Raw genomic sequence first — 26,715 nt, forward strand, 5'->3', positions numbered from 1 at the left:
CTAATGAGGACCCATAGGTATCACGAAATGCGAGGTCACGGAACTGGTTTTCACGCTCGGCAAGAGGACCTCTATTCTTGTCGGGCGAGGTCGTTTCCCTGCTCAGAGTTTGTAACTTTGGTAACTGCAGCTCCTACTGCCTTCTTGGCAGGTTTCACCGGACAGTCTCGAAGAAAGTGCCCCGAGTTTCCGCAATATAGGCATAATTGCAACTGTTTCCTCCTTTCCCGCTCCCTTTGTGTTAGAGGACCTTTCAGACCCCCTATTTGCATGGGTTCCCCGGAGTCTACTCCTTTGGAAGGAGTTGGCGGTTTGGAAAATACTCGAGCATCACACTTGGAACGATCGGCCTTCCTGTTCTGCAGCCTGTGATCTATTTGAACGACCAAGTCTATATAATCCGAACAGTCTTGTGGGGGATTCACTACTTGGGCTAAAACGTCTTTGAGCTCTCCACGTAGACCTCTATAAAACAGCGTAATCCTTTTGTCCTCAGGCCATTGAGTTTCCACTATTAGTCTATTGAAAGATGCAATATAAGCCAAAAGGTCTTGATTACCCTGTCGCAACGAAAGAAGCTCATTGTCCAAGGCCTGCCCCTGTGAATGTCTTGCGAACAGTTTTTTCATACTAAGCTGAAAGGCTTGAAAATCATGGAGAACCGGATCATCTTGATTAACTAGAGGGATCGACCAGTCTGCCGCATTGCCACTAAGGTACGAAAGTACAAAAGCTACTTTTGCTTGATCAGTTGGAAAGGCTGCTGGCCGGCATAAGAAGTGCAACCGGCACTGATTGATAAATACTGCAAACCTCTTTGGGTCACCAGAAAATCGTTCGGGCGGAGCCAGAGGTACATTCCCAGGTAGGTTGATCTGCACTGGATTCATAGAGGATGTTGAAGGAAGATTTGCCCCTGATGCGGGTAACGGGGTCTGTCCGGCTTGTGACTGTAGCACTTGTCTAGCAAGATTGTCTGTTCTCTCCTTGGAAATAATTAGTTCCCTTCTTAGAGCATTCGTTTCCTGACGAGCTGCATGCACTTCTGCCCTTAGTTCCCCAAGTAACCGGGCTAGGGGGTCAGTATCTGAGGTTTCCATAGCGCCTGGGCGAGAGTTTTGCGGTAGGCTTTGCGTTCTGTAACGCTCACCTGATTCTCGCAGAGGCGCCGGTCTTGACTGGGCGACTACCGTATCTTCAAAGGTGATGTGTAGCACCCGGTTGGCTCTTTGGGCTGGACCTCTGTGCACTGTATGCCTGACGTGTAGAGTAAGATGTCTGCAGATAGAAAATATGGGGTTAATGAACTGGGGTTATTGGGGTGTCCCTATCTCTTTCCTCTTCTCCTCTCCTGTAGACCCCCAAAGGTTAACGCTCTCACCTTAGGCAAGTGAATGCCGAGCTCTCCATCTGCCTCAGGGCAGGGTGCTGTAACCAGTTTCTTCACTGGATAGGTAGCGCAGGCCTCTTGACTTCAGAGGACTGCTGTCCGTCGTTTACTGCACGAACGGTAAGTTTCGAGTCATTCAAATGTCTTTAAAGTCTTTAGTAATGATGTCTCTTGTTTTGCAGGGTTCCGGCGATGGCGGATGACGGGCTGAAGTGAGTTGAAGATGGAGCCCGTGTGATGAATAGAAGCGCCTGGAAGCACGTAAGTAAGCGCTTGTTGCCTGCTTCACTATGCGCTCTAACTGTCTTTTTATTTTGCAGGTACGAGTTCGGAGCGGCTGCAGGGTGCCGGAATACCCACTGGATTAGATGTGGAAAGGAGTAATGGCACGTGAGTATTAAAGTTCCCCAATGTCTTTAAACGCATCTTGTTTTGTCTTTCAGATGCGGGATGCAGCGCCGAAGGCCTCCGGAGCGTGCGAAGAGTTGGTAAACTTTTGTCTTTCAGATGCCGGAATGCAGTGTGAAGACCTCCGGAGCGCACGAAGAGTAGGTAAGCCTTTGCCTTTCAGATGCCGGAATGCTAACCTGTTCTTTCTTGTCTTTATAGGTGTTGCTGAAGACTGGATTCAGGATGGTAAGCCTTTGCCTTTCAGATGCCGAAATGCTAACCTGTTCTTTCTTGTCTTTATAGGTCTTGCTGAAGACTGGATTCAGGATGGTAAGCCTTTTTCCTTAGGCCCAGGACTGGATGCAGAAGACACGATGAGCGTTCTGCTGCAGAGGTTGCAGAATAACGCAAAGCAAGATTCATCCACCGGGTGTGGTTTAAATAGCCTCCTGTAGTGCTTAGGTGTCTCCTTCCACAGCCACGCCCAAGTAAGAAAAGAGTTCCTGGTAAGAAAAGAGTTCCTGCCTTCCAGAAGAGTTCCAGTGTTCTGAATCTAGGGAGTGGCTCCAGCCCCACCCAACAGGAAAAGTAGTTCCAAACAGAAGAGGATCAGAGGCTCAACTGGCAGGCAAGTAAGCAGCATGGTCTGCTGAAGGTAAGTCCACCCAAGCATTATGAGCCCGGCGCTTCCAGCGCTGGGACTGGGCATATTTATGAGCCTGGTGCCACTGGCGCCAGGACTGGGTCCAAAAGGTCCCAATTGGGACTGGTTGGCACTCGGAACCTGGGTTATGGATCTGCTTCCAAGGGAGTTGGGAAAACCCTGACCTTTTGGAAGCAGAGATCATGACACAAACTGGCTCCCCTACTGGACTTCTTGCCGGACGACAAGAGGGCAGAGGCCCTGGAGATCCTGCAGGAAGGTGAGGTGGCTTCGGACCACGCCATTACCGTTGCGACGGACATCGCCGACACTGGGTTCCGCCAGTTGGGCAACGGCGTTTGCCTTAGGCGGCGTGGATGGCTCAAGGCTACGGACTTCCGTCAAGACGTTCAGACCAGAGACCTGGACATGCCCTTCGATGGGAACAACCTGTTTGGGAAAACAGTGGACGATTCCCTTCAGGCCATTAAAGCGGACACCGAGACGGCCCGGGCCCTTGGAGTTCTGCAACAACGACGGACGCCCTTTCGGAGCAGCGGAGGCAAGGGCGCCTCCAAAAGTTCCGGCGGCGGTTTCTCCACCTACCGTCAAGCGGCCCGCTCGTCGGCTCAGGAGGCCTACAGAGGACGAGGCAAGTCTGGCGGACCCCGCCGTCGTCGCCAAGGAGGTCAAGGCGGCAAAGCCTCGTCGAAGCAGGTTTGAACCGACCGTGGGGTCGGGCCCCCACCGAAGCACCCCGGTGGGAGGCCGGCTGGCGAGCTTCGTCAGCGTGTGGGAGTCCATCTCCACTGACCGTTGGGTGCTGGACGCCTTGGCCCGGGGCCACGCGCTCGAGTTTCAAAGAAGGTGTCCGCGCGTCCCCCCCGTGGCCAGGAAAGAACTTCACGTCCCTCAACTTCTCCTGGAGGTAAAGGCGATGCTCAGGAAGGGCGCCATCGAACTCGTCCCAAAGAGGCTTCGGGGCTCCGGAGTTTACTCGAGATACTTCCTCGTGAAGAAGAAGACGGGGGGATGGCGCCCCATCCTGGACCTGCGACGTCTGAACAAGTTCAGGCGCAAAAGTTCCGGATGGTCACCCTCCAGCACGTCCTGGGTCAGCTGGAGGAAGGAGACTTCCTGTCGTCGTTGGATTTGGAGGATGCCTACTTCCATATTCCCATCCTAAAGGGGCACCGAAAATTCCTCAGGTTTGTGGTCCAAGGGCGTCACTACCAGTTCAAAGCCCTCCCCTTCGGACTACGGTCGGCACCCAGGGTATTCACCAAGTGCCTTGCACCGGTGGCGGCGCAGCTGCGCCGCGAGGGGATCCATGTCTACCCCTACCTGGATGACTGGCTCATCCGAGCCAAGATGAGGGAGCTCGCCGTGGATCACACGGCAAGGACCGTCCGACTTCTCACGGACCTGGGATTCTCCGTGAACTACGCCAAGTCTCACCTGGTACCCGCGCAAAACGCACTGTTTCTGGGAGCGAAGCTCGACACAGTGTCTCTTCTGGCCTCCCCGTCGGAGGAAAGGACCAGGTCCATCCTGGGCAAGATACAGCGGATGTTGGTTTCCGACGCGGCCAAGGTGAGGTCCATCAAGTCCCTCCTCGGAATGATGTCTTCCTGCATCTACCTCATTCCCATGTGCAGGCTCCGGATGCGCCCGTTGCAGGAGTTCCTGGACGCGCGCTGGATCCAAACGACGGGCAGCTTAGAGGAGAGGATCACACTCGACGAGAGTTTCCGCCGAGCGGTCCGGTGGTGGGGCAACCGCACGCATCTGACGGCGGGCATGGACTTCCAGACCCCAGACCACCAGGAGACAGTGACCACCGATGCCTCCCTGGAAGGGTGGGGAGCGCACACCGAAAATCTGCACGCGAGAGGCCTTTGGCTCCCGACGGAGAAGTCCCTCCATATCAACGTCCTGGAGCTCCGTGCAGTGTTCTGGGCCCTCAGGTCCTTCCTTCCATCCCTCAAGGGCAAGGTGGTGAGGATCTTCACCGACAACACCACCACCATGTTTTACATCAGGAAACAGGGCGGAACCAGGTCCCCAGCGCTGTCCAAGGAGGCGCAGGACCTGTGGCATTGGGCCGTCGCCCAAAGGATGTTTCTGGTGCCGTTTCATCTGGCAGGGATAAAAAACACCATCGCCGACTCACTCAGCAGGGAGCTGCACTCGTGCCACGAGTGGGAACTACGGCAGGATCTAGTGGATCGCCTCTTCCGACGGTGGGGCACACCCCAGATCGACCTGTTCGCGACGGCGACGAACTCCAAGTGCCGGAGGTTCGCCAGCAGGTTTCCCCAGGCGAGGAGCATGGGCGATGCCTTCTCGTTCCCCTGGGAGGGCCTGTTCCTCTACGCGTTCCCTCCTTTGCCACTGCTAATCCGGCTCGTCAACCAGCTCAAGAGGTCACGGTGCAGGATGATCCTCGTCGCACCTGCGTGGCCGAGGCAGATATGGTTCCCGGACCTTCTGGACTTGTCAGCGTCCCCGCCAATCAAGCTGCCGGTGGACGCGGATCTACTCTCCAGGGAAGGAGGCGCCATCCTCCACCACGACCCGAAAATCGCTGAACTTGCAGGCCTGGCTCCTGCAGCGCTAGAGTTTGGAGGATACGACATACCGGCCGACTGCAGAGAGGTTCTTGCAAAGGCCAGGGCGTCCTCGACTCTTAAATGCTACGGACACAAATGGAAGAGGTTCTCTGTCTGGTGCCACGCACAGAAGATTAACCCTCTACGGATTACGGCTCCCCAGGTACTGCCGTACCTGCTGACGCTGGCCAAAGCTGGACTGGCACACGCGTCCATCAAGATTCATCTTGCTGCGATCTCCCGATACACCAGAACCACGGGCCGGACGTCCTTGTGGTCTCATCGGCTGGTGAAGGAGTTCATGAAGGGACTGTTCAGATCGTTCCCGCCGGTGAAGGCTCCGGCCCCGGCGTGGGAGCTCAACGTGGTGCTGACCAAGCTCATGGGACCTCCGTTCGAGCCTCTGCACTCGGCCCGTTGAAGTTTCTGTCGTGGAAAACAGCGTTTCTTGTGGCCATCACCTCCACACGACGGGTGGGAGAGATCCAGGCCCTTTCATGCAAGGCCCCGTACTTGACTTTTCACGACATGAGGGTAGTGCTCAGGACGCACCCCTCCTTCATGCCCAAGGTACCGTCGGACTTCCATCTCAACGAACCCTTGGTGTTGCCTGTGTTCTTCCCGTCGCCTTCGTCGCCGGCTGAGAGGACTTTGCACTCGCTGGATGTGGCTAGAGCGCTGAAGTTCTACGTGGACCGCACGAAGTGTTTTCGGAAGACATCACAACTCTTTGTGAACTTTGGACCTGTCAATCAGGGGAAGGCTCTCTCGAAGGCTTCCATTTCCAGATGGCTCTCCGGCTGTATCATGTACTGTCATCGGTTGGCAAACCGACCGCTGCCTGGCCGTCCGAGAGCCCATTCCACCAGAGCGATCGCAGCTACCACGGCGTTCCTTTCTGGTGTGCCCCTGCTGGACATATGCAGGGCTGCTACGTGGAGGTCGACGCACACCTTCACGAAATTCTACTGCGTCGATCGGGATTCCAGGGAGGAGTCCAGGGTCGGCCAAGCAGTGCTGCGCAACCTGTTCGCCTGAGGTGAGCCTGGTGAGGAGGTAAGATGCTTAATGTTGAGTTTGATGTACTGCTTAATGTTGAGCCGTTGCCACCTCCCGTGGTTGTGCATGTGTGTACTGCTATGTATTCTTTATTCATGAGCATGTGAATCCATGCCAGACCCCATGCTGGAGAAGGAACAAGTTACTTACCTGTAACTGTTGTTCTCCAGCATGGGTCTGGCATGGATTCACATGCGAACCCTCCCGCCTACCCCTCTGCGGCTCTTCACTTGGTCATACTGCCACTTCACGTGCTTCCAAATCTGAAGATGGCTGCCAGAGGCGGTGCTTAGGTAGAGGGCAGTCATTGGCTGTGGTCAGTATGACGCAGAGACCAGTGATTGGTTATTACTACGAAAGACAGATCAGAAACGAAACTGATACTGGTTTTTTCTTTACCGAGGATTCCCAGCCTGACGACGGGGAATATTCATGAGCATGTGAATCCATGCCAGACCCATGCTGGAGAACAACAGTTACAGGTAAGTAACTTGTTCCTTTCCATAATAGCCTAATTTGAAAAAGAAGTTTGATCATTTTACAGTTTCCTTTCCATATACATTTCGGCTTTTGAAAGGAACCAAGTTTGATAATGCCTTTATTAGAAGATGACTGATGGCAGTTTCGTTTTACAGGTTATCATCCGCAAGACTGGAATCCCGATCAGCCTATCTGTCTTGTATCTAACTCTTGCGGAGCAGCTGGGCGTTCGCCTCCATCCTGTCAACTTTCCTAACCACTTCCTTCTAAGATGGTGCCAAGGGGCAGATGGGTAAGGAGCTGTATGTAAGAACCTAGGTTTAACCTATTGCAGCTAGCACTCAAAAAATGGTGTGAAGATGATATTAATTAATTAAAACCCTATCAAGTTATTATTTTTAACCTCTCCAGCAGAACATTGTTATACCGTGTGGGTTACACTTTTTGATTGTTTTACTTCCACTCCTTCCAGATTCACGATTAATTTATAAATTGGACACTGGAGAAGATTTGCTTCACATTAAAAGGAGTAAGAATTGTGAGCCTCTGCACAAGTGCTGCAGAGCCCACCCATCACCCTGCAATGCCCCAGCCGACCTCCATATGTCAGACCCTATGCTCTTGTCTGTAACATTATTTCTGAGGCTTGTGGATGTGCTTAGAATCACATGTTTTGCATAGGCCGATGTCTAGTGGAAGTATTGCACATGAAGTTTTTGAAGTTCGAAAAGGGACGTTGACAGGGCCTGACTGGAATACTATCCCTATTGTGTAATGTATCCCATATACAGAGAGCACAAGTGGCAAGTTGGTTGTCGGGAGAGAGGGGGGAACTCTGCAATAGTTTTGCACGAAGTACTGTGGGTAGTACGTTCTGCCTATTTGTACGTCCAGTCACTCTTCCCCCATACTCTTGGGAACATTAACATTCAAAATCCTGAATAAGGTGCTAGACATCTGTGAGTGGATAACCAGGGGTTTAGCTGCATCATGTTTTGCTGCCTTGGTTATGCTGAAAGTTTAGGTTCTGTAACATGGTTTAGCTGAAGTGGGCAACTGATCTGCAGGGCTTTATAACCATGACCCCTCTCAGTGTACTGTGCTGGCTAGGAATGATGGTTTTAGTCCACTGCACCTGGAGAACCAAATGTTTCGGACATGTGGCCTAATGTATACTCCTTACAAAATGCACACAGGGTAGCCCAATTGGCTGCTTTGTCAAAAATGACTCTCGCTGATGACATTTATTGGCTTCTCAGTCCAGCTTTTTACTGGTGCCATGTTCTTTGAAATATCAACTATATCAACCTCGTTCACGACGCATATAGCCAAGAAACTCCAGATAGCCTGGTTCCAGTTCTCACTCCTAGGTATGGCAAAGACCTAGAAGCACAGTCCATGCTCTTGTGCTCACCATTTCGATGTGTGCAGCCTCCACAATATTGCCATGCCTCTTCTCAAATGTGTACTTTAAGCGGCTGTGCAATTAGTAAAATATCTAAAACTTCAACAACATAACCCACACGTTAGTAGAACCTCAGTGTCCACCCATCAAGGGCTACATCTGGAAAACCTGTTACATCATGTATAAAGCATCCTTTTCACACCACTGCTTTGCCCTGCAGTAAAATCCAGCATCTCCAGAGGGCTGCTCAGCTGCAGGAGTCCAGACCTATTCAGACTTGAAATCACAAACCAGAAAGAGATCACCATATATGGGGATTCTTTTCCAACTCTGCCCCTAAAATGTGTAACAATATGTCACAGCCCATTAGACCTCCTAATCTAAAGACCCACCCGTTTAAAGAACACCTCCACGACCAGAGTAATGCACTACATCATCCAACACCCCTAATGCAGGTTCTGTGAGCTCTCCTCTACACAATCCTAAATCTGCCACATCACTCAATTAGTTGATCAGTTGCATTTAATAACCCATTGTACACTATTCCATTTCTCTCTCGATGGGAATGCTAGCAACAAACCCAAAATAAAAGTACACCTTTGCAGATTACGTTGAGTAGAAGGTGTCTGGCAAGTCTAGCTATAGGAGAGGTTACTTAAAAATAGGAGCACTCAAAGGTACAAAACACAACCCAGAGTGCTAGGTTGGAATTCTTGCCTGCGTGCTTGGATTGGGGCGGCCACATGTTAAAATAGCTTGTCTAAAGCTCTCCATGCAGATAGAATTTAAGGACCCTCCTAACCAACCCCTCCATCTGCACCCCTACACATCCATGTGGTGGAGGATTATTTCTGTATTCACTGCAGGGTTCAAACAGAGAACATGTAGGAGCACATAAATCTGATAGAAATTGTCCCCCTGAGACCTTTTGAAAAGACATCTCAGGAAATCATGTCCCAAGTGAACGCAGTAAATAGTTTGCCAGACAATAGAAACTACAGTTTACTTATTCTTTTGCCGAACTAACTGCAACCAGGATTGCAATCTGCTGTCACCATTGTCAATTCACTAGTTACCATGGGGGCAAAGTCTTGTGAACCAGCACTGACAATATAGTATTTCAGTGGAGATTACTACTTTTTAAAGTAGATTAACTCAGATGAAGAATATATTTGCTCATTAAAATTTCACTTGATGGCAATTTCTGGGAAGGAAAACTCTTCTTGTTGGAGTTCCAATAGGACTTCTTAGAAATTATGTTGAATTTTCTGGTGCTCCCACCCCCATTCCTCAAATATGGCACTTGAAAAGGCATCAGACTAAGGGCAAAACATTGGGAAAGTTGCAAGTGCTGGAAGAGAAAGGATGGATCTGTTTCGTAACGGTATGTTAATCTAGTCATGTTATTTGCATGGCTAACATGACTAGTCTTGCAGCTAAAGAAGCTGCATCACAGAATTGTAGTAAATAGTTTAAAAGTACTTGTTGGAGAAGAGGCCACCAGGGGGGCATGAAAGATGGCAGCTTGAAGGACGTGTTCCTTGCCTGTCGGCAATTTATAGGGCCCTGAGCCCATCCCCCCCCATTATAATGGCCGAGGAGCACGACAACGCCGGCAAGGGGATGGTTGGAGGCCTCCTGTCCCAAACGTCATTAGGAGCACTGAGGTCCCAGCATCCAGCAAGCGTGCCTTATTCCAGAGCTTGGACACAAAGGCTCTGAATGAGCTAACGTTGAGGAGGTGGAGCGAGCCAGCAATTCGGAGAACTTTAGACGGCGGTGTCCTTCTCCCTGCATGAAGAGAAGGTGAGCAGGAGCCAGGGGGAGAGAAATGCCCCCTGATAGGTGGAGGGGATTGTGGGAATCCTCCCTTGAGACTGAGACATGGCTACTTAGAGGAGGAGATCCTGCCTCCAATATAAGCGACCCAGAGCAGCTGCAGCGCTAAAGACTGTGTCCTTGTACCGGAGTACGATCAGACCAAGCTACTCAGCAAGATAAGCGAGTGCCCGAGGGGGAATAGAGGAGCAGAATAGAAAAAGAGGGGAAACTCCTGCACAGAAAGATCGTGTTGGAGGGGAAAACTCCCCTGCAGTGAGGGCGGTGATGGCTATGCACTTACCACCAGTCGGCCGTTTTTTATTTATCTTGTTTCATCCCATGTACTGCACTTTCCCCTCCCCCTGCACTTTTTCCCTTTCTCCCTTCCCATGCACTTGCGCGATCTGAATGACACCTGGCCTATTAAGATCATTGTCTTCCCTCTGTTACCCCTCCCTTGCCTTGTCGCGCCTTGAAACACTTGTGTATAGGCGCGTTATAAATGCCATATCTTATCATATGAATAAAGATGATACTGAGATCCAAAAACAGATTTGAGTCAGAGAAGTAGAAGGGTCTCACCCCACCATATACCCACTGTGGTTGGGGAGCAGATATTGAGAGACCCCTACCTAAGCCAAATGAAAACTCTGCTTGGGAAACTAGCAAAACTAGATCTGGCTCGCTATGAAAACCACCCAGGGGTGGCACGTGACCCCATAAACCTTATCTTAATCAGGGAAAGTCCCCACCACGCAGGGTTTAACGGTAAAACCTATTCCTAGACCTACTCACTGATGAGTTGGAAAAAGTAATTACAGAAATGCAAAAGTCCTGCAGCAACAACCCCCTTATCAGGAGCAGCACAATCTTGTCGTCAGCAGAAATGGGGGAACAGATGGCAACTAAAGAAGATATAGCAGCACTGCTGGATGAGATCAGAGGGATATGTACGGACATTGGATGCAGACTTAATGACCTAGATAAAAACAAGCATTGACAATGCCAATAGTTCTGGCATTTACTGTTGTCCTTTGCATTATGCATTTATAGGCAAGGAGGAGTGTGCAAAGTTTCAAAGGAGGATGCAATAACATATGCAGAGAGGGGGTAGGGTGGGCGGGTGGGGTGTAGAAGGAATGGAGGTAGGGTGGATGGGTGGGTGGGGGTTAGAGAGAGGGGAGGTAGGGTCGATGGGTGGTTGGGGTAGAGAGAGGGGAGGTTGAGTGGGTGGGGTAGAGAGGGTGTAGTAGAGAGAGGGTGGAGGGTAGGGTATGTGGGTGGGGGTAGAGAGAGAGAGAGAGTAGCGGTAGGGTGAGTGGGTGGGGGTAGAGAGAGGGTAAAGGTAGGGTGGCTGGGTGGGGGTAGAGAGAGGATGGAGGTAGGGGTACAGAGAGGTTGGAGGTGGGGTGGGTTGCTGGGTGGGGGTAGAGAGAGCAGAGGTACGGTAGGTTAGTGGATGATGGGTAGAGAGAGCACGGAGGTAGGGTGGGTTAGCGGCTGGGGGTAGAGAGAGAGAGCTGAGGTAGGTTGGCTGGGGCTAGAGAGAGAGAGAGCAGAGGTTGAGTGTGTGGGAGTAGAGAGGGGGCGGGGTAGAGTGGGTGGGAGTAGAGAGGGGGCAGGGGTAGGGTGGGTGGGAGTAGAGAGGGGGCAGGGGTAGGGTGGGTGGGAGTAGAGAGGGGGCAGGGGTAGGGTGGGTGGGAGTAGAGAGAGGGCATAGATAGGGTGGGTGGGAGTAGAGAGAGGGCATACATAGGGTGGGTGGGATATATGGGAGTAGACAGAGGGCAGAAGTAGGGTGGGTTGGTTCAGGACCAGGAGGCAAAAAGGAGAACATTTCGAGGGGATTGGGTCCTCTGACGTATTCCATATCTATGACAGTAATCACCACAGCTGTGCTGCTTCGGAAAATCTTTCGGCGTCTGCGTCCTGCGTCGATGACGTCGATACGCCGCCCTCGAGGACCTCCTCCAACAGCCGACGTCACTGGATGTTCTAAGTAGGACGCACAACGCCCGTAGCCTCAGTTCCGTTTTTTCCGCGAACGTGTTCGCTTCGGAGATCTTGGCGCGCCTCGACTCTTTGGAGTTTCTGTTCTTTCGGTTCTTCAAACCTGTTTGTATTAAGTCGTCAAGATGTCTACCTCTTCTTCCACCCTGCGTCCGGGCTTCAAGAAGTGCGGGGACTATGGGTCCAAGATGTCGGTGACGGACTCGCACGACGCCTGCCCCTGGTGCCTCATGGAGGTCCATGACACGGATGATTGTGTCGACTGCCAGTCGCTTACGTCCAAAGCCTTTCGGGAGCGCAAGAAGAAACTGTCAGTCGGTAAGGTGTCCAAGCCCCGGAAGGCGAGGTCCGCGGGGCTTTCGATGGACGATTCGAAGGGCGACTCTCCGCATCGTCGTCGGAAGTCCAGTGGGTCTCGGTCCCGGAGTGGGTCCCGCCACTCCTCTGCCTCTTTGAGGCACTCCCGGAAGCGCCGTCATCGGTCGCCTTCCCCATCCTCATCCGAGGACTCCGCCCGTCAGCGGATCGCTTATCCCACCACGCATGCGACGCCGGAGGAATGGGCTTCCTTCGTTAAGAAAATGCTAGCGATTCTCGAATCGCAGGGCACTGGTCCGTCCGTGCCTCTGAGTGGGGTCGGTCGTGATCGGACTAGAGACACCGCTCGTATGCCTTCGGGCTCGGGTGGTTTGCACGATTCGCAGGAGCGGTCCCGCTCGGACAAGGGCAATGGTTCTAGTCATGCTCATTCTAGGTCCCGGTCCTCGACGTGCTCGAGACCATGTGAGCCTGTGATGTCTTTGAGGAAGACGTCGACGCCTGTGGCATCGAGGTCGTCGAGGAACTCTCTCGAGGATCCGCCTCCGAGGAAGTCGTCGACGCCATCTGCGCCCAGGATGTCGAGGGACACGCTCAAGGCTCTGCCCTTGAGGCTTGTGTCGACGCCGTCTATGTTGGCGCAGCGTTCGGCGTCGACGTCGATTCATTCTACGTCGACGCCATTTCGCTCTACGCCCTCGACGCCTTTCGAGGCTGTGGTGTCGGAGGTACCCCGGGGCACGGTGGTACCCGCTAGAAAGGCTCTGGCCAAGGTCAAGCATGGTTTTGTTCCCCATTCTGCGGCCACTTTCCGCCATCTTGAGTACATTTCGGAGGTGGATGAGGGCTCTGATGATGGCATGGTTCCTGATACGGTGCCAGATGAGATTCTCTCGGGCCATAGCCAGATTGAGGACTGCACGACGCCAGTGGTCTGGACACCTCTCCGGAGGTGGAGTTTTATAGGCCTGAGCCTGGCACCCATGCCGACTCCTCGTACCGGTGCCTTATGTCTAGGGTCACAGAGTACTTGGGGTGGTCTGCTCCCCCAGGGGAGTTTCTTCAGGATGACCTCACGATATCCTCGACCAAGGTCCACCAACTGACCCGGTACTGCCGTTCCATATGGCTCTACAGAGGATGGTGGCGTCGGCTTGGACTGCTCCGGAGAGTCTCCCGGCAGTGGGCAAGTCTTTGCTGTGAAAATACCGCCCAGCCAGTAGCGACCCCTGCTACTTGACCAAGCACCCCACTCCGGAGAGTTTGGTGGTGCAGGTGGCTACGGCCCCAGCAAAGCAGGCGTCGTATCCTACCATCCCTCCTGATAGGGACGACAAGCGTTTTGATGGTTGGGCGAAGAAAGTTTGTTTGTTTGTTTGTTTGTTTGTTTGTTTATTTTATTTGTATGGCGCTCCAAACCCAGAGGTAGAAGGGCGCTTAAGAATTTGGTTACAGCATTGAGAAGTATCATTGTGTTGCATACTTCGTACAAGTTTATAATATATACATATATATATACAGTGAACAATAAACAGGGCATATGCAGTACGTACAATATACAATTTTCAATATAAATAGTGTCTAAGCCAGTTACTGCACGGGTCTGGTGTTAATGGCGCTATTCTTTGTTTAGAAGCCAGCTGACCTGCTTCCTAAAGATCTGGAAGGATTCGACAGTTTTGATGTTAAGCGGTAGGGAGTTCCAGAGTTGGGGGGCAATCACTGTGAAACTTACCCCTCCGCCTCTTTTTAGGTGGAACCTGGGCACTGATAAGCAAAGAGTGTTGGAGGATCTGGTGGCAGGTTTCAGGGTGAATTTATTAGCTAGATATGGTGGTGCTAGGTGATTGAGGGATTTGTACGTGAGGCAGATGGTTTTTAGATCGATTTTTTTGGCGTATGGAGAGCCATTTGCAGGCTTTCCTAGTAGCAGGGATATGCTTTTGTCTGGGAATGTTGAGGGCTGCACGCAAGGCGTTATTTTGTATAACCTGCAGCTTTTTGAGTACGGATTGATTAGCACCTAGGTACAGGCTGTTACAGTAATCCAGTTTGGATTGTATTAGGGCCCTGGCAAGGGTGAGGCAGCTGTTGGGTGATAGGAAAGGTCTGCTGGCCCTAATGAGCTTGCCGGTATAGGCAGCGGCTGAGGCGGTCATATTGGTGTGTTTGTTGAGGTTGGTGTTGGCATCTAGATAGAAACCCAGGGTTTTTACGCTTTTGACTATGGGGATGGCATGGCCATCAATGGTGATGTTGTTGTAGTTAGGGTCAAGTTTAGTTAGAGTGTTGGGGGAGCCGACGATTAGGAGCTCTGTCTTCTCATCATTCAGGCAGAGACCATGGGAGGCCATCCATGCCTGAATGATGGAGAATATTTTGTTGATCCGGGCGGAGTCTTCTTGGTAATTACCAGAGATGGTGAGGAATATCTGGGTGTCATCTGCGTAGTTTGTGTAGGTGACACCCAGACGGTCCAGTTGGTCAAATAGAGGCTTTGTAAATATGTTGTACAAAGTGGGGGATACACAGGATCCTTGTGGGACCCCGCATGTGATGGGGATGGGATCAGCTGCAGCTGTAGTGGAAAAGACTCGCATGGTTCTGTTTGCCAGGAAGGATTGTATCCATGTGATGGCAGAGGAAGAGAAGTGGGCTGCGGTGGCAAGGTGATTACAGAGGACTTCATGGCTGACCAGGTCAAAGGCCGCTGAGAGGTCTAGTAGGAGTAGGATAGCGGCATTACCTTTGTCTTTGATTTCATCAATCTGGCTTTTGAGATCAACAAGGGCGGTTTCAGTTCCGTGTTGAGGTCTGAAGCCAGATTGACGTATTCCTAGCAGTTGGTTGGATTCCAGGTATTCCTGAATTTGGATGTAGGCAACTCTGTCCAGGTTTTTTAGTAGGAAGGGGACTGTGGTGATGGGCCTGTAGTTAGTGGGTATGGCCGGGTCGAAGGATTGTTTTTTCAGGAGTGGGAGAACCCATGATTGTTTTGAGTTACTGGGGATGGAGTTATTGGTGAAGGATAGGTTGATGAGTTTGGTAATGAATGGGGAGAGCTCTCTGGCTGCATCTTTTATGATCTGTGCCGGGCAGCTGTCTCCTTTACAGTTAGAGGGTTTCAGGGAGGTGATGATTTTTTGAACTTCCGGGATGGTGACTTTCTTAAACGAGAAGCCTGCGCTAGTGTTGTTGGGTGTGGGTAGGCTAAGGTTGCTGGCCTTATTGTTGAAGAGTTGTTGCCGTTTGTCTTCAATTTTAGTTTGGAGTCCTAAAATTTTATTGTTGAGGGCGTTCTGGATGTTGGTGCACCAGGATTTGTCTTTCAGGCAGGTTTCTGGAGGTGAAATAGGGTTTTCTAATTCCTTCAGAATTTTAAATAGTTCTTTAGTGGAGGATCCTGCCTGAGTGATCCTGGTGTTGTATGTATCTTTTTTGGTTCGGATTATCTCGCTTTTGTAAAGTGAGGATAAGTTAGTGAGGTTGGATTTGTTTTCCGCAGTGGGGTTAGTCTTCCAGGTGTGATGAGCCTTAGCTTTCTCTTTCCTGAGTAGTTTGAGCTCAGGGGTGTACCACGCGTTCAGATGAGCTTTGGGTTTAGCTTTGCGTATTTTTAAGGGGGCAACAGTGTCCATTGCTCTAGCCATGGAATCATTGAAGGTGTTGATCAGCAGGTTTAAGTCAGCGTTGGCTGGGAGAGCATTGGGGGTAGGTAAGAACAGTGGTAGTAGGGCTTCAGCAGTAATGTTGCGTTTATTCCTGGTGGGACATGCTGGTGCCATGGGGTGCTTATTGGGCAGTGCCTGATTGGTGTTGACCTCAAGAGGGATCAAGCGGTGATCGGTCCATGCCAGAGGTTGGGGGTCTTTGCAGGATGTATTGCAATTGTGAGTTGCTACCCAATCAAGGGTTCTGCCTTTTTGGTGGGTGGGGAGTCCAATGAGTTGAGTAAGACCATGATTAGTTAGGACATTGGCTAGGGATGCAGCGTGTGTGTCGTTCGGGTCTTGGTAGCCGAGATTGAAGTCTCCGAGGATCATGATTTGTGCTGATGGTTTGTAATTTTCGGTGATTAGGGATGTGCTGTCTTCTTCAAAGGTCCCAGGGTGCCCTGGGGGTCTATATATGAGGTGGATGGTGATCGTGGTTGTGGGGGAGGTTTGTAGTTTGGCTGAGAGTAACTCGCAGATGTGAGTGCGATTGTGTCGGTTGGTCTAAGGCCTAGGGCGGATTTGGAAATGATCGCTACACCTCCACCTCTGGCGTTCGGTCTGTCCGCTCTGAGGATAGAGTATTTGTCTGGGATGGCTAGCGATAAATGGGGTCCAGACGCCTCGTGAAGCCAGGTTTCTGTTAGGGCTAGAAAGTCAAGGTCGTTGGTGAGGATAATGTCTGCAATTTCTGTGGGGTGGGCAGCCAGGGATCTGACGTTGAGTAGGGCGCCTTTTAGTGGGGGAGGTGTGGGCTTGTTCGGTGCAGTGTGCTTTGTATTAGTTTTGGTGTAAGGTTTGGAATTGGGTCTAGAAATTGTGGTGGGGAGCCTGGAGCCTAGTCTGTTATTGCGGGCTGTGAGGTTGGGAGTAAGGGATGGGGGGGTTGGGCCGGGCAGCTAAAAGCAGGCGGGAGGTTTGGTGGTCAGTTTAATTTGGTTAGACTTAGCAATGGGGCTAGAGTGGCTGTTGGTAGGTAGGCCATGGGTGACAATGGAGGTGGAGGTGAGAGGGTGGTGGTAAGTGGGGGTGAAGGGGGATGCGGAGGGTAGGAACGGAGTGGGGCATGGGATGGGGTGGTGTCTGGGGCACCCTAGTTTAGCCAGGCCGTCCTGGTGGGCTATGTAGCTATTGTTGCTACAAGGTACGTTGTTCTGTATTAAGCAGAAGGGGAGCATGATTAGGGCTAGCCAGAGGATCATGGTCTGTAGATAGAGGTGCAATCTAGTGGCGCTGGTGGGGAGCAGGCCAGACTATGATAGTTGGTGGCCAGTTAGCGTCGGGTAGAATTGGTCAAGGCTGTGCACTATAGTAGCTAGATTGAAGCACAACTAGTTTTGAAGTTGGAGCATACATCAGGCCACCTAGATGTGACAGTTCCTAACATTGACTAGAATGCATACATCGGAGGGCACCTAGAGGTGACAATACCTAACATTGACTAAAATGCATACATCTGAGGGCACCTAGATGTGACAATTCCTAGCATTGACTCGAAAGCATACATCAGAGTGCGCCTAGATATATTAGAGCAGGCGATTTAAATGCAAGTTTCCTAAATGCAATCTGCTAGAGCAGGCAGTCTAAATGGAAGTTTGCTGGGACAGGCAATCTAAATGCAGATTTACCTGAGCAGGCAACCTAAATCAAGTTTCCTAAGTGCAAATATACCTAGAGCAGGCAACCGAAATTCAAGTTTACTGGAATAGGCAAGAGTAGGTGGGCAGGTAGCTAGTGGATAGGTACAGGCAGCCTGAATGCAAATATACTAGAGCGATTTAAATGCAAGTTTCCTAAATGCAAATATACTAGAGCAGGCGATTTAAATGCACGTTTCCTTAATGCAAATATACTAGAGCAGGCGATTTAAATGCACGTTTCCTAAATGCAAATATACTAGAGCAGGCAATTTAAATGCAGGTTCGATAGAGCAGGGAAGAGTCAGCAGCGAGGATACACATGTAGCAGACTGCTGCTTGGGTGACTAGGTTTGGCGTTGGTCGTAGATAGACCCAGTTCGGTGAATGTAGTCGTGTGTGTGTGGCACCCAAGGTAGGACGGTCGAAAGAGCGCAGTGCTCGGGTGCATTACGTGTTGTTTACTAGTGTTGTGGGGGAGGCCGCCGTGGTGCCGACGTTGATTGCTGGTCCTTGCAGTTCATGGAGGGTTGTTTCCTGGGCATGCAAATAGGAAAATCAGGGCGCAACCAGTGCGCGAACAGGCGCAGAACAGGGCCTTTTCATGCGGGCCTTCTCGTTGCGAGGGCCGGCTTCCGCCTTCCGGCGCTGACTTCTGGGTAAAATGCGTTGTTGTTACTTAGCAACGAGAACAGGCCTCGTTTTCATGCCGGGAAGCATGTCGGCCATTTTAGGGGCAGGCAACACAAGGACAATGGCAGCATGGGGCAGCTGGGATGATCATAAGTTGCTGTAACATGCTCACCTTGCAGAGTGAATGCAGGTAATAGCTGCTGCACACTTGATACGCTGGTTCTATTCCATCGGATGCGGGCGGTGCAGGCTCCTGCCTGTGGCCTAATTCAACCAGATCAGTATGACTGGCCTGGCTGTTGGGTTGCTGGGAGGGGCTCCTGCCCGCTCCTGAGATCGTTGCGTTTTCTTCAGGGGGGCTCTTCAGGCGGCCAACTCTGTATGTGCCTTGTCACATTTCAAGCACACTCTGTGGAACTGTGTTTCCTTAGCGGCTCAACATATTCCCGAAGGGGACGAACGTGATGGTTTTCTTGCTATGGTCCAGGATGGCAAGGATGCCATGTGTGAGGCCATTCAGTCGGGTTTGGAAATGGCAGATTGCGTCAGCTGGTCCATGGCGGCGAGCACCGTAATACGCAGGTTTGCGTGGTTGCGGAAGTCGGGGTTTGCTCCTGATGTGCAGGCCCGGCTCCTCAACATGCCCTTTGACGGTGAACATCTTTTTGGCAGCAAAGCTGACGAGAGCCTTGAGAGGTTGCAGACCTCCAAAGCTGCAGCAAAGTTGTTGGGCGCTGCAGTTCGCTAACCTCCGCCTTTTTGTCCTAGGGGACAGCAATGGAGGGGAGGTTCCTTTCGTTATTACTCATCCTTTGGTAAAGCGAAAGGAGCTGCCAGTCAAGGGGGCCACCGTAGGAGTGCCAGAGGTGGAAAGCAGGGTACTCGAGGTGCCAAGGCCGCTCAGGCAGTTGCCTCTTTGCCCTCAGGCAACACTGCAGCCGCTTCAGCTCAGTCATGAGGCCATGTCCCATGGTTCGCCGGTTGGGGGAAGGCTGGCGCAGCATCTTGTCGAATGGCGTGCCATTACTTCAGATGTGTGGGTTCTGGAGATCATAGCCCACGTCTACTGTCTTCCCTTTCGGCAGAGGCCTCACGACAATCCACCAGGGAATCTCTCGTTGCAGAGTCCGGATCCGCTCCTTTGTGCAGGAGGTTCAAGCCCTGCTGGAGAAAGGCGCCATAGAACTGGTGCCTGTAGCGGAGAGGAACAAGGGATGGTATTCCCCTTATTTTTTTATTTCAAAGAAAGACGGGGATTGAGACCCATCATCGACTTGCACGGTTTGAACAAACTCCTCAGGAAGGACAAGTTCAAGATGGTTACTCTTTCTCATGTCCTCCAGGCCCTTCAACTTCAGGACTGGTTGGTGCCTCTCTACCTCAAGGACGCTTATTTTCATGTGCAGATCCATCCAAAGCACAAGAAGTACCTGAGGTTCGTGGTTGGCGACTCGCACTTTCAGTTTCGGGTCCTGCTGTTCAGATTGACCTCCGCCCCGAGGGTCTTCACCAAGCTCATGGTAGCGGTGGCAGCGCATCTCAGGAAAGGGGGATTCACGTCTACCCCTACCTGGACGATTGGTTGATCAGGGCGCGCTCTCCCGAGCAAGTCCTGGATCATCTGTCCGTCACCTGCAACTCCCTCCACAAGCTGGGCTTCTCCCTCAACTTAAAGAAGTCCCACTTGACGCCAACTCTAAGGCTCCAGTAAATCGGAGCAGTGCTCGACACGTCCCTGGGGCAGTGTTTTCCTCCCCAGGTGAGGGCTCATCACATTCAGCAGATGGTGCACAAGTTTCAGCATGCCCAGAGTCTCCCAGCGTTCGAGTTCTTGAGATTGCTCGGCCTCATGGCATCCTGCATTCTTCTCGTGCCAGAGGCCAGATTGCGGATGAGATCTTTGCAATGGGCACTCAAGCTCCTGAGACCACATGGTCTCAGTCCTCTGGCAGGATGTCGGACCCTGTTCAGGTGCCGTCCTCGGTCGCCCAGGACCTTCTGTGGTGGGCCGTCGAAGGCAATCTGATGAAGGGGGCTGCATTTTGCCTACCCTGGCCGGAGGTGACGATCGTGACGGACGCATCCCTCACGGGATGGGGAGCTCATGCCAACGAGTTGACAGTCAGCGGTTGTTGGTCTCTGTCGGAGTCCAGACTCCATATCAATCTTTTGGAGCTGAGGGTCGTCAGGCTTGCCCTGAAGGCTTTTCTGCCGACTGTGCGAGGAAAGAATGTCCTGATCCTGACAGACAACACAGTGGCCATGCACTACCTCAACAAAAAGGGGGGGGCAGGGTCACTTCCTCTGTGCAGGGAGGCGATGCAGCTCTGGTTCTGGGCAATCCAGCAGGAACTTTCGATCTCGGCTGTTCATCTGGCCGGAGATGAAAACGAGACGGCGGACGCTCTGAGCAGGCAGAGCGCGATCTCTCACGAGTGGAAGTTGGCTCAGGAGATTCTCCTGGAGTTCTTCGCCCTTTGGGGGACCCCTTAAGTGGATCCTTTCGCCTCCAGTGTCAACGGGAAGTGCGAAAGGTTCTGCTCGTGGGAATTTCCTCCAAGAGGAGCCTTAGGAGACGCGTTCGTGGTGGAGTGGTCATTCCCACTGCTGTACGCGTTTCCTCCAGTCCCCGTTACAAAGTTTCGGTTCCCAGGTGATCCTCATTGCTCCGGCATGGGCCCAGAGGACGTGGTACCCGGACTTTTTCGACTTGTCCATCTGCCCTCCATGTCGTCTTCCCTACCGAGACGATCTGCTCTCATGGGAGAGGGGTCAGGTTCTCCATCCAGAGGTCAGATCCCTCAATCTTCACGCTTGGTTTCTGAAAGGTTGAGGTAGAACGATTGGTACCTCCCTGAAGACGTTATGGAGGTGATGCTTTCGGCCAGAAGGCCCGCAACAAAATCCATGTACCGTTGCCGTTGGAGAAAGTTCTGCGACTGATGCAGGGTTAAGAATGTGGATCCGTTTTCATGTGACATTCCTGTGGTTCTGTCTTTTTTGCTTTCTTTAGCCCACAGGGGCTTGCAAGTGGGTACCTTTAAAGGTTACCTGGCGGCGCTGTGCATATTTAAGCGCTCGTCTGAAGAGTGTTCTTATTTTAAAATCCCTTTAATTTCTCAGTTTCTAAAAGGGCTCACTAATGTGTTCCCTCCGTCACCTTTCCAGGTGCCTGGTTGGGATTTGAACCTTGTCCTCGAGTTTCTGATTGGTGCTCCGTTTGAGCCTTTGCATTCGTGCCCTTTGAGACTGTTAACTCTTAAAACGAAGGTGGTGTCGGAATTTCATTTAGGCCAGAAGGTTATTCTTCCACCATTTAATCCCCCTCTGCATCCTGGCAAGGAAGAGGAGAGGCTCCATACGCTTGATCTTAGGAGAGCTTTAAGCTTTTATATTTCACGCATGTCCCGGGTCAGAGTGGACGATCAACTCTTCATTGGTTACGCTGGAAAGCGTTTGGGACAAGCTGTGACTAAGCAGACTTTGTCTCGCTGGATTATTCTGGCAATTTCTGAATGTTACTTCTTGGCGGGTAAGGACCCACCGGTCGGCTTGCAGGCCCATTCTACCAGGGGTATGGCTGCCTCTACTGCCCTACAGAGGGGTGTTCCTATTCGTAAAATCTGTGATGCAGCCACCTGGGCTTCGGTCCATACTTTTGTACGTCACTACTCCCTCGATTCCATCCGTGGGCAGGATCTGGCCTTTTCAGTCAATCTGGTCTTACACCTTCTATTGGTTTTATCCACATAGTGTAGATCACACGGGCATGTAATCATATAGACAACATTCTTGCTGTTACAAGTTGTCATTTCTTTCAGAATCCATTTTTCATTTAGACCAATGTCAACCTCATGTGTTTTCTTTCTTTGCACATCACACACTGTCCACATGGGAAATTACCTGTTACTAGTGACATGCCCCAAAGTATAGTTTGACGTGAATTCATTTGTTGTTTGTCTGAGATATCATTCCTCACAATAATATTTCTTAAATTCTGACTCCTTCTATATGCCACTAATGGTGGTGGTTTTTCCTTCTCCAGCATGGGGTCTGGAATGGATTCACATGCTCATGAATATTCCCTGTCGTCAGGCTGGTAATCCTCGCTGAAAGAAAAAACAGTTTCAGTTTTGTTTCTAAACTGTCTTTCTCCTATGAACCAATCACTGAGCTCTGGGTTATACTGCCCCCAGCCAATGTCTGCCCTCTACCTAAGCCCCTCCTCTGGCAGCCATCGTCAGATTTTTTACCGCACGTTCAAATGTTGGGAGTCCTCGCGTTTTGCTCTTCGAGCTTCTCTGCGTTTTTTTGCTTTTTGATAGAAAATTTCTATTTTTCGGTCCATCGAGCCTGTGTGCTCCATCGCTTAACGGGGACCCGTTTTTCAGCATCTTTAATCACCCCTCAAGGGCAGAAATCATTGAGTGTTCTTCATGGAAGCTTCCAGAAGTTCTTCAGGCTTACACCATGCCGGATCCTGTCAGAGGAGAAGGACGGAACGTCCCTCTTCAAGCTGTGCACCAGCTGCGGTTTGCAGAATGTTTATTCGTATGACAAGCATTCCCAGTGCCTGGATTGTCACCACGAGGCGCATAAAGAAGGAGATTGTGAGATCTGCCGTGGTTTCACCAAGCGCCCCATTAAGGATCAACCCGTCCGGTTGACGGCGTGGCTCCAAGCCAGGGCCTCTACCCCGGGTGCTTCTCAGGGGCATGCCTCGTCTGGATCCAGCCAACCTGAGGAGGCTTCTAAGTCTTTTCAGGGCGCTCCATCCATGGGGGGCCCAACCCAAGGCCAAGCACCACAGGTCTGCTTCCGTCGGGGTCGCCGCTGCCGCGGGTCCTGCGACAGTCAGGGTGCATTCATCATCTCCATCTGCCTCCATCTCCAGCCACCGCTCCAGCTAGGAAGTGGGATACCCCTGGCAAGCTGCAGGAAAAGAGTAAGGTGTCCGAACCGCCCGTGAAAGAGAAGGCCAAGCCGGACAAGGCCTCCGAGCTTCCCGTGAAGGAGAAGGCCAAGATGGGCGACCTGCCTGTGAAGGCCCAGGTGGTCCAGGCCAAATCATCGTTCGAGATGTGGTGGCATCCCTTTTGAAGGCAAAGGGGGCTGACCCCGAAGCAGGGGGCCCAGGCAACAGCCAGAATATTTCTCCTGGTCAGGAAAGACTCTTCGTTCAAGCCGATAGTGAAGACCCCGGAGAAGAGGATGCCGGACCTCAGTCCGAGACCGACCCTCAGAACCCGTAGAAAGGGGGGGGGGCAGAAGAACTCCAGGACACGGACATTTCTTAATCCGACAAGGAGGGGGGACTTTCTGTCCACACCGTCCACGATGGTGATGGCGACGAGGGGAACACTGAGCAGATGGAAGTGGACGACAACATGGGCGCTGGGCCCAGTGACCGTACTCCCCAGGTTCCCCCTAGAGATTTGTCACACGATATTGTCGGGGGGAAATTCTGCCGGGGTCGGCCGGGCCGTCCGCGGACCTCCAGGCAGGGAGGCCCCAACTCCTCCCGTGTATATCCCAGATGAGATGAGATAGAGTATGAGACGCACACAAGGAGCAAGGTGACTCTGCTGTTTATTAGACAAAACGGCAGGGATGGGTCAAGGAGCGTACGCGTTCGTCCTGACACACACACAATCGTGGGGCTCGCAGGCCCTTTTTACTGTATTATGACGCGCTACTTGCGTCACTTCAGAAAGTTAACAAAAAACCTATCGCCACTCTTAATTGGGTGTTCGAGTGGTAGGGTTAGTATAGCACACATATAGAGAAAGATATTAGTGGACAAGGTGTAGTCAGGTGGTATATCTGGGTTGTCCCTACAATTAGATACATGAGAATTGTTACATGAAGACTCCTGAGGATTGGCTAAATTTGCTGTCGTCAGTGATAAGAGCCCCATGTTCTGATTGGTGCGCCCGTGAGCTTCCCAGCCTGGGACCACCGTCGTTCCCAGCTCTCGGTGTACCTGTAAGTTGCAACAATGTTTCACTATGGGTACATGCAGACAATGTGAGGACTTATTCATAGCTGGACGGGGGACCGCTCCCACTGTTGCAGATGTCCATTGAGCCTTTCAAGTGTATCTGCCAGTGTCTCCTAGCGAGGGATCCAGACGCCTCTGTTCTCCTGGGTTTGGCATCTCGTCAGGTTCGGCTTGGTCACGTGGGGAGGGACCGTGAAAGAGGCAGAATTCTGCACAATTAATATTGTTTTTCTACTGCGCGTCTGGTTTAATTTGTCGGTGTGACTTTAACGTTGGTGCGCGGAGTACGAGGTTGCAACATCGTGCCTTTGATGATTTGCTCTTGGAACGTGGGTTTGCAACATTGCGACCTTGGCTGGTTGCTTCGCCGAGCTCATTCTGCAGGATCAGCAACTGACTCTTGCCTTGTTGATGTCCACGGGAGCTCTTGTTTGAGGCCTACTTGGGCCTGGTGCATAAGTTGTCCATTTGGTGCACAGGTGCTTTAGGTTATAGGAGCATATAATTTCATGACCAGTATTGTCTTCATTATACTTCTCATGGCGGTAACTGGTTTCAAGAGAAGCGTGAGCAAGCTAGTAGAAGAGTTCATGACGCGTCTTGCGCTTCTGCATTCTGAAAGCCTATGTAAAAATAATAAAGATGCACGTCCGTGAATATGCCTGTCGCCTACGTCATAGCACTGAGTATATTCTTCGTGTAGGTTGGTGTGGGAATGTCCAGTGTGTACATTTGTACAGATGTGCTTCCCGTTGTCTAGGTCGTCATGGCATCTCTAACGACGTGTAGATTTTAGTCTAGTTGATCCGTGCCGCAGGTGTCGGCATGGCCAGTGCGGGCTGCTGGGCAGGCAGATGGACACATCCGTATGTTCCTGTACCAGGGTATCTGGTCGTCTGGTAAATGGACAAACTCTTCTCGTGGCGGGTGTTTGGGTCGTGACCCTCTAGGCCAAGCGCGAGAGGCGAAGGACGGGAGCCTGGTCTTCCATTCTCCCACTTCAGTCCCCCCTCTGGTCGACTTGTCGACCACAAACATATCCTTCTCGTTATCTCCTCTTACTCGCCATATCTTAGTTATTCCTCCGAGATGTCCATAGTGGTTTACATGATCTTCAAAGGACCAATACATATATTCACAGGTACCTCCAGGAGTACAGTATACCCATCTTCCTATGTAGCTCCTGGGGTTTCTTGGGTTCTCGATCTTCACTGATGGTGGGTCTAGATGGTTGGTAATTATTTGGGTGCGCAGCTTCTCCCTCTCCTGTATTATTACACCTGTATGCTGGCCATCATCTGCTGGCATCAAGGGGTGCATTCCCACCATTTCCAGCAACTCGTCAGTAGTGCGTGCCTTTCGTGCCTTCCAAAATCTAATTATGATCAGGGTAGCTCCAGCCAATATAGTACAGCCCACTATTATTTTCAGTCCATCTGACAGCCAGGATGGCATCCATGACCATAATAGTGAAAACCAGCTCTTATCCTTGTTCACACCGTTGCTTTCATCCATCATTTTGGAGTGCATCTGGGCCAATTGCGAAACTGCTTCTGTCAGTGTACCATTGTCAGCATCATTGGCAGGTATGAACGTGCAGCATGATTGTCCTATCTTTGCACAAACTCCTCCTTCCATTGCTGTGAGAAGGTCCAATACATATCTGTTCTGGAGTGCTACCATCCTTACAGCTCGCAGCTCCTCTTTTATTGCGTTGAACCCATTTACTGTAGAATTGATGGTCATCATTAGTTCCCATCTAGTTATTTGGATCCATTTTGCGTTTGCGTAAGCCTGTAGTCCCGGGTGTATTATTGAGGAGAAGAACATTGCTGCTCTGCTAAATAGTCTGTGTTCTGGCGGTATTGATGTTAGTGCCGTTTCCGACCTTCCCCACAGGTAATTTCCTGTCAGCGGCTCTCCTTGTCTTTTTCTTCTATTTAGGACAGTGTCATTGCTGTTGGTCCTGTTCCCTTGCTCCTCCTGAAGTGGTGCAGATCTCTTTCTTCTCTTATCCCCTTCATTCATTCTAGGAAATTTCGCCACATTGACGTGCTTCTTAGGTACCACTAGTGATGGTACATTGACGTGTACCATTGTGCACACACCATTCCACAGGGGAGGCAGTGTATGGTATGCCTTTTCTCCACAGGCCCAATAATGGTCCATTATTACTGCTGTTCCCGCTCCCCCCTCAGGTAACTCCGTCACACTTGCACAATTGGTGTTATATCCTACGTCCACCTCTCCTTTATGCTGGTAGCATACCTTGGGCGCAGTCAACGGTAGTATCGTTATTGGGTCTTCATCTTCTTCTACCGACGTGAGCATTGGTACATACTTGATCCACGTCGTCCAACATCGGTGATTGTGTGTCTCGATGGTTGAGATAGTTTCTTTTGTTACCATGTTGCTGCCAATCACTCCTATCTCCCAGCTGTTGTCCAGATACACCTTTCCTGTTATCGTCAGTAGCGGCCTCTCCCAGCATCCTTGTTTACCCGGAACTTCAGTGGCGTACCAATCACATGGTAGATACTGCAGTGTTACTTTCTGTGTTTCTCCTTTTGCAGGGCCACTTGTTATATATTTGAATGCTTCAG

At 51.3% G+C, this 26,715-nt stretch overlaps 1 protein-coding gene across 1 annotated transcript in view; it reads left to right on the forward strand.

Moving 5' to 3' along the window:
- Positions 1-26,715, forward strand: part of FBXO21 (F-box protein 21) — a 580,830-nt gene that overhangs the window by 271,723 nt on the left and 282,392 nt on the right. Inside the window, exon 7 of the mRNA XM_069619209.1 lies at positions 6,730-6,866. Coding sequence (XP_069475310.1) covers positions 6,730-6,866 — 137 coding nt within the window. The remainder of the gene's footprint in view (positions 1-6,729; positions 6,867-26,715) is intronic.

This window comes from Ambystoma mexicanum, chromosome 10 (assembly GCF_040938575.1).
Source record: "Ambystoma mexicanum isolate Mex_15411 chromosome 10, UKY_AmexF1_1, whole genome shotgun sequence".
Taxonomy (NCBI): domain Eukaryota; kingdom Metazoa; phylum Chordata; class Amphibia; order Caudata; family Ambystomatidae; genus Ambystoma; species Ambystoma mexicanum.